Genomic DNA, 13,398 nt, shown 5'->3' with positions numbered 1-13,398 from the left:
TACCGAGATTCTCTTGAGAGACTGCGGGATACTCCTCTTCTCATCATCCATCTTCACCCCAAAGAGGACAAAAGCATTGCCATCTAGTTTTTTCCCATATAGATACCTGGAGGAGATAAGGATGGGTAAGAGAAGCCACAAGGAAACCTATCGCTGAATATTATGGCCCTATGCCACCATTCTCCTCTATAGGCCCAGCTCCTTGGTCGGTCTATATCTCCCATGATCCACCATGGTAAGGAGAAGTGGACAATCATGGCTATGGTGCATGATGGGAGTTTAAGTCCAGCTAGCAAGCCCAGCCCATGGTGAAGAACGGAAGAATGAAGCACCCGAATGGCAACCCCCATGAAGCACCGCGCCAGCATTTCTGAATCACAAGGTTTTCAGCCAATTTTTTTTTCTCCATTTTTGAACATTGGGTTTTTGGATGAAAAAAGAAATCAGAATTTCCCATGGAAAAAGGAGACTCTTCATGGGAAAAAAAAACATTTAGTGGAAAACATTCCCAAAGTGATGCAAGACTTAGGTTTTTTTCTGCACTAAAACCTGTGGTTGCTACCCCAGTTGGCTGATCCCTTCCACCCACCTCGCAGTGATAGAAACCCTGAAGTCTTCATTGCCATCAATGTATAAAAACTTCTCAGCCGGCTCCAATATGACTTCGAAACTCGGCAACACTGGAGAAACGAGAGGGGAAGAAGAGAACATTGAGCTTGTAGGAGAGGGTGGGTTGCCAGCAAAGCCTAGCCGAATGGAGAGTCTGCTCCAAGATGGTATCAGGAGAGTAGAGACAGACCCACTCCCTGAGCCTGGGCCCAGTGGGTGCTGGATTCTTACCGTACTCCTTAACATCAAATTGCGCACTGAAGGTCTGCTGAGGGGAGTCTTCATACCTGGCCGTGATCTTCCAGGTTCCCAGACTGGAGGAAGGAAATAAGAGGGAACACTGAATACACTTAAAACGCACATTTCGCAAGGTCCACCTGGCTCACTTGTTTCTCCGGTAATTTTATCTGCCCCATAAGCTAAATCTGAGCCATACGTGGAACTCAAGCCGTCTTGAGGGAACCACAGGGAATCTCATACAAGGCATTTTTTTCTGCACCTTGATGATTTCATGAACCAGAACTAGAGGTAGGTACTTGGAACAAAACATTTGATCCACAATCCCCTCAACCTTTGGCTAGCAAGGTTTGGGAAGTTTCGATCTAAACTTTGTGGCCAGCACTTGTTTCTACAGTCTGCATGGACCAAAACCCTAAATCCAAACACCCCCAAACTTAAGGAAACTCCGATCCATACCAAAATCAGGCCCCTCACTCACCAGCTCACTGACATAATTTTCAGAGTAGTTGAACATTCATAAATCCCACTGAATGGGAGGTTGGGTGCTCAGCACTTTTGAAAAACAGGCCAATAGGGCCTGATCCTGCCTTCACATACTCTGGAATAAATCACGAGTAATGGCAAGGAAGTCAGTGCAGCTTCATTCTGGTGACTGTGTAGACTTTTTTATCGATACATGTCATTGATTTCACTGTGCACACGCATACCAACAAAAACACATTTCCATCGATAATATGGAAATTTACAGATAGGCAAAGCAAGAAAAACGCGGCATGAGAACTTACTACAGTTTGATTTAAGGCTTTATACTTGGCGTATTTGGACATACGATGTTGACAATTTGTGTTTTAATGGCTATAAAGCTTTCACTTTTTTGAATCTCAGTGTCTACTGTCATTAAATAATTATTATCAGACCCCACCACCGTGGTCTGGCCCCCATGTTTTCCCCCACCTGTGAAATTTAAATTGCTAAAACTCAGAATGGGGGACGATAAAAACCCATAATTTAATTTTGCACAACTGAGCATTTGAAGTGATCGAAACTGAAAAAAAAGGCTTACAAATAAACATGATTATCCATCAAAACGATAAGAAATACAAATCAAATTATGCCAAGACTGGGTATGTGGCAGGAGAGTTTGTTTTCTCCACGTCACTTGGAAATGCCTGTAGGAGATGATCTAGCTGATGGGCCACACACAGTAATTAGCTCCACATCATCTCTTCTGCTTCTCTGCCCAACTCCTGCAAAGCTCTGCTCCGTCCAGGCATAGTAACATCAGGCCAATCTACCTGACAATCTCCGGCAAGTTGTGGTTCAGGGAGAAGATGCCTGATTTCAAGGGGGCGGAGATGGGAATCTGCTTGACAATAATGGACTCAGGGGTCTGAAAAGCAAACAAGTTAAGAGTTTAGGGAGAAAAATGCTGTCAATTGCTCTTAACAGCATCATCTGCCACATTTACATTCCTGGGCCACTGGACTGTTCTCCATACTTCCAACAATAGCATGTAACAGTCTGGATTCCACTGATTGGTTTGAATTTCTTAACAAGCCAGAGACCCGGGAAAAACCGACAAATCTCTCCTGACCTTCTGAGATAGCTCAGCGAGGTCACCAAAGAACTCAAGGAAGCAGCTCGGAAGACTGAAGCACCTCCATGGCAGAATCTTGCAGATGCCGGGCTTAACCCTGAGCTTTCTGCAAACCTTGGAGCTGCCCAAAGGGCTGGGTCACTCTGCCAACCACAGCTGCTCCCCATCTCAAGGCCCCAGCTGGTTATGCTGCTGCTCAGGGCAGAGTGTCAAAGAAAGGGGAAACTGAGTCAAAGAGGAACTGAAGGGACAGGCGTGTTTTGTCCCCTCCCAGCTGGCTGAGGTGAGGGAACCCCCTGAGAATTATTGCCCAGGGTTTTGCAGCTGAGTTACTTTATTTTATGGATCATAAAGCCCAGTGGAAAGGGCCTTAAGAGGACTAACGCCTGGAGCTCTAATCTCTGTTCCTGCCACCACTTTACACGTCCTTCAAAGGGCTCCTTGCAGTGGCTCCTTGTCTTCAGCCTTCCCAGACAATCACCTGCTTGGCTCTTCCCGAAGAACTCCATGCAACTTTCCTCAAGGGTTAACACCATTGCAGAACCACGGGACTTCTCGCAAGAGCTGCCTGGCTGCTGCCCCTGCAAACTTCGTAACCTCCCTCATGACTGGAGGAGAATTTGCACACCAGAAGTTTGCAAGGAGGGACCTCAGACAATCATTTGCTTTTCTCCCGGCCGTACCATGTTGCTGCTACACGCAGGGGTTGTATGCAGCCTCCTCAGACACATTAAATTGCTGCGCGTTACCCAGACAAGTGGCTAAACCCACCTATCCCCCCACGGGCTCACTCAGAACAGCGACCTCACCTCAAACTCCACGATCACTGTTTTGGACACTGGTTCTAGTTTGTGACCCACGGTGAAGATCCGGTAGAGGACTGAGAAAATAAAGAGAGAAGAGAGGGACGTTGTTAACTGATAAACACCTTGGCCCAGATCCTCAAAGCTACTTAGGTGTCTACGTCCGATTGAAACCAACGGGAGTTCGGTGCCTAACTCCACGGAGGATCTGAGCCATCAGCCCCCATCAGGGGTTGTTTCACAATAGCCACTTTCTAAAGTCAGAGATCTCCATGGCTTTTTTCTTTAGGGCGTTGTCTTGCTTTTCTCCCCTGTCCCTAAGTACCAGGTGGGAGGGCTTTGTCATTGCAGGGACCTGTCCTGCTCTGAATGAGCTGGGATTAGCAGCCCCTATTTCACACAGGCTTTGGGACGGCTGTCAGATGGGGGCATGTATCTCAATACAAGATGGAGCTGAACCAGTCACTGGGATTTGAAAAGTTCCATCGCCCATTCTCAATCCCATGGTCCACCCAGTCTTTCGGTATCTAACACTCAGTGGGACATCCCAACTGGGACGATGGTGAAGGGTGAAATATTGCAAATTGGTGGTGGCAGAGTCTCTGCTCCAACTGTGCTCCATCTTCAGCCAGACAACAAGCAAAGCCATATGCACAGGATGGACCCTGCAGCCCTGCTGTAGATATGGCATGACATCAGCAGCTCCCATCCCTTCCCATTAGAAGAAACCAGGGGAAGGCAGTACCTGTAGACCCAGGTGTATAGATGGTTTTATCCGTCTGGATAAAGATGTATCCACTGTGGAAATGGACCAGAACCACTTTCTCCAGGGTTTGCTGAGGGAACTTAGCCTGGACCACCACATACTGGTTTTGTCTGGAATCTTTCTTTATCTCTTTGGTGGGAACCTGCATGAGAAGAAGAGCATGGATAAGTTCTTCCTGCTTTTACTCACCACCACAAGGGATGCTCTACACAAAAGACCTTTGCAGTGTTAACGATGCTTAAGTTATACATGGAACGAATCCATAAGAAATCATGGCCTTTTACTAACCTGCTCTACATGCAGTTCCTCCAGCAGCTTACACAGCTGCCAGAAGATGGTGGGTCTCCTCATTGGGGAATGCCCCAGGTGGAGGGGGATTCCCAGGATGACACAGAGTCAGCGTAGGTCACCACCAGTGAGTCAGGCCAGACCATTTGGACAGCCCTGTACCCATTGTCCGATCACCTCCTGTTATATGGAATGTTTGTGAACCAAAGGGCATCCCATGGGTGCTCTGCTGAAGTCAGTTCTACTGCACTGATGTGCTCCCGACTATTCCTACTGTCCTCCCCTAAAACTGTAACATTTTAGAGACCTTCCCTCTGTCCCTCAACTCTCCATTCCTGGCCAGGACTTTGGATCAAGTCAAAATGAGAATCCTGCTCCACCAGGGAACCCCACCCAGAAATGATGCTGTGCCCAGCGCAGATTAGGGACAGGACTTGGCAAGCTCTGAGCAAGTTTCCCAGGCAGTGCAAACACGAGCCCCAGTGCATATGGTTATGTACCTGACCACACAGCCTCGGTGCATTGAATGAAGTAGCTCCCAAGTCAGCTGAGACACAAATAATTGGCTTTGACGTGTCAACAGGAATTAAGACCAAGGTATTCATCAAAACTCTTGTGACTTTAACCATTTCATTGTCGTCTTTTTTTTTTTAATTTGCAATGGAAAATGCCAAAAAATGAACAAAATCATGTCATTTGCATGTTTTGTTCAATACAGGTTCTTGTACTGCCCCCACCACTGCAATACCTGAGTATCTCCCAGCCATGCATTAAGCAACGGAATTAATATCTGTCCAGTGTGGTTTGCTGTTAGATCTCACTGTGATTCAGTGTATCTATTTAAGTTATTATATGGCCCCTATTACTGTGTCAGTATATTATTACCCAAGTGCAATGCGTTTACCCTCACAGCATGTCCCCTCCTGCCCCCCAGCAAAAGAAAGAATCGCTATTATCAGTATTTCACAGATGGGAAAACTGAGGCACACAGCAACTAAGTGACTTACCCAAGAGCTCAGAGAGAATCTGTGACACAGCTAGAAACCAAACCCAGGTCTTCTGAGTCCTAGGCTAGCACCCTAACCACTCGACCATCCTTCCTCTCAACTTTTCTTCTACCTCCTAATTTGGAGCACCTAGGCTCACCAGACAGCAAGTATGAAAAATCGGGACAGAGGGTGGGGAGTAATAGGAGCCTATATAAGAAAAAGCCCCAAATATCAGGACTTTCTCTATAAAAACAGGACATCTGTTCACCCTAGGGGCACCTCAGTTTTTAGGTGCCCCACAAGAGACCCCCACTGTGCTTATCTAACTAGTTAGCTATACGTCCCCCATCACAAATAGATTCGTAGACGTTTAACATGATCAGCTAGCTCGTCTGACCTCCTGTATAACTAGGGCCCAACCAAATTCATAGTCCATTCTGGTCAATTTCATGGACCTAGGATTTGAAAATTAGTCAATTTCATGTTCTGGGATGTTTACATCTGAAATTTCAGGGTGTTGTAACTGGCAGGATCCTGACCCAAAAGGGATTCATGGGGGGGGTCACAAACCTGTTGTAGGGGGGTCATAGGTTTGCCACCCTCACTTCTGCAATGCCCTCAGCTTCCTGCAGCCGCAGGAGGTTCCCAGAGGTGGAGGTGGGTCTGATCTCCCCCGTGCTTCTGGGAGCGCCCCAGCCAGGGGCTCCTAGCTGCTAGTCTCGGCGGGGCTGGGGAGGGACAGGACAGACATGGGTCTGTTCTCCCCCAGAGAGCAGCTGTGCAGGGTAACAGTAAGTCTTGTCCCTCCCCAGCCCTGAGGGGACTAACAGCTGGAGCCAGGGGCATGGTAGGAGCCCCCGGCTGGGACACCCCCCAGCCCTGCCCCTTCTCCTCCCCTCCAATAGCTAGATTTCACAGAGGAGGTCTGATTTCATGGTCCATGATGCGTTTTTCACAACTGTGAATTTGGTAGGGCCCTATGTATAACACAGGCCATAGACTTTCACCCAGCATTTCAAACTCATAACTTTGTGCTGGGCTAGAGTGTCTCTTTTGGAACGACATCCAACCTGGATGGGGTCTGAACGTCTCGGTATTGCAGAGTTGGGGAACCAAAATACTGGAGGCTCCTAAAATGAGTGGGACACTATTGAAAATGATACCCTTTGTTTCACTGGATGACCTGAGCCTGGGGTTTTACCCACCTTTATTATGGCTGTGCCCATCATCCCATTCACAGGGTTGAGGTCGGTTCGGACCTGGTATAAGACGTGTTTCTTATGCGGGAAATCATGCACGGTGACTGTAACCGCGATTGGGGCATTGAGGCCATGGGCTTCCACCACGACCTTCTCTTCACTCTCCACCCGCAGGACATTGGGCGTGATCAGGGAGTAGCTGTGAATGGCAAAAAGGTCGATGTGATTAGTTCAGTCAGTATTTAAAACCCCACTGATTGCAAGTCCCATGTCCCGAAGGAGGTTTTATACCAGGCTTGTTACCACGGTTTATAATTTATTATTTGCTTTACAGCAGCATCTCAAAATCCCAACAGCGACTGATGCATAGTAAAAAACACAGAGTAAGAGACAGCTCCTGCCCCTAGGGGTATGTCTACACAGCCGCTGGGAGGCATGACTCCCAATTTGGGTAGACATAGGGCTTGTCTACACTACAGGCTCTACTCGGTGTAGATAATGCACCATCCATTCCTCCATCAACCTAGCCTCAACTACACCAGCAGTTAGGTTGGCTTAACTACACTGTGGCTTAAAGCCCTGGGCAATGTAGCTAGGTTGACGTAAATGTTAAATGTAGACCCAGGCATACAGGTGCTAGCTCTGATCGAGCTGGTGCCTAAAAATTGCAGCAGAGCCACAGTATTCGGGGCCCAAGGTGCACGAAGACAAAGTGCACTAAGGAACTGTTAGTACACATTAACAGTGTCCACACAGACAGTTAGTGTGCAGTGGGCTAGTGTGGGGTAGATTTACACTTCGGTTTGCTGTGAACTAACTCTTCACGGAGACAAGCCCTTCCAAGTCCAGTTGACTTTGCTGCTAAATCACCTAGGCTGTCTGGAAAATCCCCCCTCAGGCAATGGAGTTAAAGCAGGGTTGCTGTCTTCCAGGTGAAATAACTGACTGATGACATCACCCATAGTGTTGTGAATTCACAAGGAAGTAGGCCTGGGGGGAAATAAAAAGTTTTGCTAAATGTCAGCCAAGTTGTCTGTGTGTCATGCCAGTAGGAAGGGTGATGGATGATGGGACTTGATTTTTTCATACCAGATAAAGATCATATGCACACACACGTAGGCAAAAAGTTCAGGACATGATGTGCTCCTGTCCCTACGGAAAATTGCTGTGAGTGGATGTGTCCCCCAGCCTAATCCTGTCATAAAAGACATTGCTGTTGTCACTTTTCTGAAATGGGGCGCCCAGCTGTACACCGATACAGTCGGGGATGCTCTTCCCTGTAAGTCAGTGCTGACCCCAATGCCCCGGCATGGTGCTGGGGGTGCTGCATTGCAACGAGCAAGGTGGTGGCTCGGCAGGGGGTCTCTCTTCCAACTCTATGCTGATCCTGCTGCCCCAGTTGGAGGCTAGTGCTGTGCTGGTGGGGGCAGGCCCGGTTTAACCCACGTGTACTCAGTGCTCTTGCACTGGGCCCCCATCTCTGGGGGTGCCTGTCCACCCGGTGGGGGAGAGGGGAGGGAACAAAGCCTGTCAGATTATTTGTTTTGGCCCATCACAGTCCACTTTCGGGTGGGCGAGCCGATGGTGCCAGGACCAGGATGGGAACAGAGGCCCCACCCCCACCAGTGCACTATGGTGACAGCCAATGGGCTGGAGCAGGGAGCCAGGCCAGCCCCATGGGACAGGAGCCACCATGTGGGGTGACTGCGGGGTGGCCTCACTCTCCAATACCCTCCTAGGTCCTCCCACCCCCTAGGGGTAGGACCCAACCCCTCCCCCCCCCGGTCACACACTCACCCACCATTTCCATAGTGCACACAGGGCCCCAGAATTTTTTAATCTGGCACTGTGGGGGGGCTCAGCAGGGGGCGTTCTCCCCTGGCAGTCCCTGCTGACCCCAATGCCCCAGTGCGGTGCTAGGGGGCGCTGTGCTGCAGGGAGAAGGGTAGGGGGCTCAGCAGGGGGCGCTCTCCCCTGGCAGTCCCTGCTGACCCCAATGCCCCAGTGTGCTGCTAGGGGGCGCTGTGCTGCAGGAAGAGGGGTGGGGGCTCAACAGGGGGTGCTGTCCCCTAGCAGTCAGTGCTGACCCCAATGCCCCAGTGCAGTGCTAGGGGGCGCTGTGCTGCAGGAAGAGGGGTGGGGGCTCGGTAGAAGGAGCTCTCCCGTCTGAGCTCGTGCTGACTCCAGTGCCCCTGGGAGAGAGCGAGGCTGTGTCCTCCTGCATTCCATCAACTGCGCTCATACGGTTTGCACGGCCTGACCCGTGAGAGTGCTAAAGGAGTTGGCGGATGTGATTGCAGAGCCATTGGCCATTATCTTTGAAAACTCATGGCAATAGGGGGAGGTCCCGGACGACTGGCAAAAGGCTAATGTAGTACCCATCTTTAAAAAAGGGAAGGAGGAGGATCCTGGGAACTACAGGCCAGTCAGCCTCACCTCAGTCCCTGGAAAAATCATGGAGCAGGTCCTCAAGGAATCAATGCTGAAGCACTTAGAGGAGAGGAAAGTGATCAGGAACAGTCAGCATGGATTCACCAAGGGCAAGTCATGCCTGACTAATCTAATTGCCTTCTATGACGAGATAACTGGTTCTGTGGATGAAGGGAAAGGAATGGACGTGTTGTTCCTTGACTTTAGCAAAGCTTTTGACACGGTCTCCCACAGTATTCTTGCCAGCAAGTTAAAGAAGTATGGGCTGGATGAATGGACTATAAGGTGGATAGAAAGCTGGCTAGATTGTCGGGCTCAACGGGTAGTGATCAATGGCTCCATGTCTAGTTGGCAGCCAGTATCAAGTGGAGTGCCCCAAGGGTCGGTTCTGGGGCCGGTTTTGTTCAATATCTTCATAAATGATCTGGAGGATGGTGTGGATTGCACCCTCAGCAAGTTTGCAGATGACAATAAACTGGGAGGAGAGGTAGATACGCTGGAGGGTAGGGATAGGATACAGAGGGACCTAGACAAATTGGAGTATTGGGCCAAAAGAAATCTGATGAGGTTCAATAAGGACAAGTGCAGAGTCCTGCACTTAGGACGGAAGAATCCCATGCACCGCTACAGACTAGGGACCGAATGGCTCGGCAGCAGTTCTGCAGAAAAGGACCTAAGGATTACAGTGGACGAGAAGCTGGATATGAGTCAACAGTGTGCCCTTATTGCCAAGAAGGCCAATGGCATTCTGGGATGTATAAGTAGGGGCATAGCGAGCAGATCGAGGGACATGTCTGTTCCCCTCTATTCGACATTGGTGAGGCCTCATCTGGAGTACTGTGTCAAGTTTTGGGCCCCACACTACAAGAAGGATGTGGAAAAATTGGAAAGAGTCCAGCGGAGGGCAACAAAAATGATTAGGGGACTGGAACACATGACTTCTGAGGAGAGGCTGAGGGAACTGGGGATGTTTAGTCTACGGAAGAGAAGAATGAGGGGGGATTTGATAGCTGCTTTCAACTACCTGAAAGGGGGTTCCAAAGAGGATGGAGCTAGACTGTTCTCAGTGGTAGCAGATGACAGAACAAGGAGTAATGGTCTCAAGTTGCAGTGGGGGACATTTAGGTTGGATATTAGGAAAAACTCTTTCACTAGGAGGGTGGTGAAGCACTGGAATGCGTTACCTAGGGAGGTGGTGGAATCTCCTTCCTTAGAAGTTTTTAAGGTCAGGCTTGATTTAATTGGGGATCGGTCCTGCTTGGAGCAGGGGGTTGGACTAGACCCTCCTGAGGTCCCTTCCAGCCCTGATATTCTATGATTCTATGACCCTTCCTAGAGAGGAGCACGCTGCGCTGGGGAGTCGTCGAGCATGGGCCACGTTTACTGCTCATCGCTTCCTCAGGCAATACCAGGAGCATCTAAGCAGGGCGTCCGCTTGGTACCAGCCATGCACCAGAGCGCTGTCAAAATGGACCAGGTAGGCCCCTGATGTTCCTTCTAGAAATCCTAGAGACACAGGTCAGGGTTGAGACCTGGAGTTAGCGCTGCATGGTGGCTACCAAATCTCCTCTCTCCCTCCTGGGGGAACCCCCCTCCTCCTTTCCTGAAAGTTGGCCCAGGCTCAGAAACAGGTTTCATAAATCTCTGGAACCCTTTGGGGAAAGCTGCACCGAGGTCTGCACATCTGGCCTGCAGCCCACCGTGGTGCATTCCCAGTGGGGTCACCCTGCAAAACCCAAACCCCCATCTGGACGTCTGTCTATCACCCCGAAGTCTGGCGTCCGGACGGCAGCCCCTCCCGCCCCATGGGGAAGGTGGGGACCCGACATAGGCTCCGTATGTGAGTTGGGTCATCCTGACAGATCAAAGCATCTCTCATGCAGCTGCTGGCTTCTCACTGGCTCAGCAGGCCCCTGAGGTAGGATGAACCTTTAAGCAGCTCCCTCCCTGCAGTTCTGAAGGGAGACATCCCTCGGAGTTTCCTTCTGTCTCCTGCTCAGTGTCATGTCCATCGTTTGGCCTGGCCACAGGGGGCGGCACCAAATCAAATCAAACTACATGTTCCTGCCTCCTCCCTTTTATTGCTGCCACCCCCTTGCACCAAGATCCCTTCCCAGCTTTAGAGCCAAGCACATGGGCTATTGGTCTGGCTCGGGGCTGTTCATCTGGCCACCCCAGCACAGACATGAACAGGCCGGGAGGCAGTAACCATGCCAGGCAGCCAATCAGTCAGATGGACAACAGAAGCTTAGCCCCGGGGTCACACTCAAAGTACTAGCCAGGCATAGATCTCGCATCACTTTACAGTGTCATGATCCCCCTTTCACAGAGGAGGGAGAGGCCGGCACAGAAAAGGGGAGGAACTTTCTTAAGGTCACACAGCCAGTCAGTGACTCAGCTGGGAATAGAGCCCAGCAGTTTTGACTCCAAGTCACACCCCCCGGCTCTAACCACTAGACATCATCCCCCTCCTAGAACCCAGGCGTCTCCTGGATATCCTCCCTGTGAGAGCATCAGGTAGAACCAAGGAGCTCCGACTCCCATTCCCATCTTCTGGCCCCTGAGGCACATTCCCTCCAACAGCTGGAAATAGAACCCAGGAGTCCTGACTCCCAGTGCAGTGCCCAAGCGGTGGACCACTGTGCTTCGGAAGCCCACCAACCCCTTGGAAGTGAACTGGGTTCTGGTCTGCCTCATGCACCATAAGCAATTCCCTTAGCCAGTGGAGTTACTCCAATGTAACTAACTACCCGTTGAAGTCTGTGGAGTTACTCCAGATTTGCACCAGTACACACTGAAAATAGAATTTATTCCCACGGGGTGTCTTGCGGATGTAGAAACTGAGCAAGGAGTTCAAAATATGGCCCCGTAGAACCTGATTCTGGTTTCTTTTAGGGCCTGATCCAAAGCCCACTGGAGCCAAGGGAAAGACAACCCCACTGATTTCAGTGCATTTCAGGGGGGTGCAACCCCATTGTTTTCAATGGAATTACTCCTTGTCTATACCTGATTCACTTAGATCAAACGAGGCTCAAAATCCAGTTTATACTTTTTTAAAAATTCCGTCTTCCAAATCCCAAAATTAGCCTTGGAACTGAGCGAGGGAGAAGAGGCTTGGACCAGGTGAGGAAGAGAATTTCTGCAGCCTGTTCCCACTCCACACACAGTAGCAGAGAAGAGAGGAAAATTGAGCTTTGTTTCCATTGGGAGCCATTTAACAAACCCTGGTTAATATCCTCATCACCGTGGCAGAAGCGCGGGGGTACTTACAGCTGGCTGTGAGAAACAGCCGGGAAGTAGAAAGCAAACACGGCCACCAGGTAGAGAGCAGAGCCCCCCATGGTGAGGACAGGAGCGTGAGGAGAAGTAGCTCCTCCTGGGCTATTTATCCTCAGAGTTGCCTGTAAGATGAGCCCTTGTGCAAACAGCTGGGCGGGTTAGTCAGTGACCAGGAGGAGCCCAGGAAACCTGAAAAGTTCAGAACAAAAGATGTTTTCTTCACTCCCTTGACACAAGGGTTTATTTGTCTTTCCAAGGGCTGGAGTTGGAATTAGGGACCTGAGGCTGTGCTTGTGTTTACTCCATGCCAAGGTGCTAGCCACAGATCAGAATGGTGGGGCGCTGATCAATACCACAGTTCAGGCCTAGTATGGAGAATTGGGGCTGGAAGTCAGGACTCCTGGGTTCTGCTCCCAGCTGTGAATGAGGAATAGGTTCAAGTGTGTTAAAGCAGGGGGGGCTGAGAGTCAGGACGCTTGGGTTATATTCCTGGCTCTGGGAGGGGAGTGGGATCTACTGGGTTACAACAAGGGGGCAGGCTGAGAATCAGGACTCCTGGATTCTGTTCCTGGATCTCCCTTTTGACCCTCTTTTACCTTGGGCAAGTCCTGGGATGTTTCAGTAGGGAAAGCGGTCCCAGTCCTCAAGGGAGCCCCAGAAGGGTAGATCTCTCTCTATCCCACTCGCTTGGATTGTAAAACCTTTGGGGCAGAAACTGTCTCTTAGGCCAGGACTCCTCTACACTCTATGAGGGAATCTACGCTGCTGATAGCAATGGTGGGAGTGCTAATAAAGACAGGGCACCGGCATGTTCGACCACCCATCATCTACACCTGCTTTGTATGTTTGCACAGCACCTAGCACAAAGAAGGCCTTTGGGTGCTACTGCCAGGTAACATAAAACTGATCAAAGGAAATAATAATGTGGAATTAGCCTCCAGAACTCATTGCCACATGAGAGGTAATGTCCCCCTGGGCAGGCTATAATTGTCCACAGTAGAGTTTCTTGCACCTGGCTCTGAAATGTCTGGTAATAGCCATGCTTGGCGATGACCCTATGATCTGATCTGGTGTGGCATTTCCTGTGCCCCTGAAAAATACATCATGGTTGGCATCTTCAAAGCCATGGAGAGGATTCAGACACATTTTAATGGCGGATGGGTATCAAAATCCCTTTGGTTGCTTTGAAGCTCGAAAC

The 13,398-nt window shown here is 50.0% G+C and overlaps 1 protein-coding gene across 1 annotated transcript in view; it reads right to left on the bottom strand.

The window, feature by feature from the left end:
* Positions 1-12,306, bottom strand: part of LOC141975034 (complement C3-like) — a 54,942-nt gene extending 42,636 nt beyond the window's left edge. The window contains exons 1-8 of the mRNA XM_074935182.1: positions 12,192-12,306; positions 6,498-6,690; positions 3,995-4,157; positions 3,256-3,326; positions 2,145-2,239; positions 841-923; positions 590-680; positions 4-106 (exon numbers count right to left, since the gene is read on the bottom strand). Coding sequence (XP_074791283.1) covers positions 4-106; positions 590-680; positions 841-923; positions 2,145-2,239; positions 3,256-3,326; positions 3,995-4,157; positions 6,498-6,690; positions 12,192-12,262 — 870 coding nt within the window. The 5' untranslated portion in view covers positions 12,263-12,306. The remainder of the gene's footprint in view (positions 1-3; positions 107-589; positions 681-840; positions 924-2,144; positions 2,240-3,255; positions 3,327-3,994; positions 4,158-6,497; positions 6,691-12,191) is intronic.
* Between the last annotated feature and the right edge of the window lie 1,092 nt (positions 12,307-13,398).

Source organism: Natator depressus, chromosome 20 (genome assembly GCF_965152275.1).
Source record: "Natator depressus isolate rNatDep1 chromosome 20, rNatDep2.hap1, whole genome shotgun sequence".
NCBI lineage: Eukaryota > Metazoa > Chordata > Testudines > Cheloniidae > Natator > Natator depressus.
The sequence above is the reverse complement of the archived record's forward strand: the minus strand, read 5'-3'. Positions and strand labels throughout refer to the sequence as shown.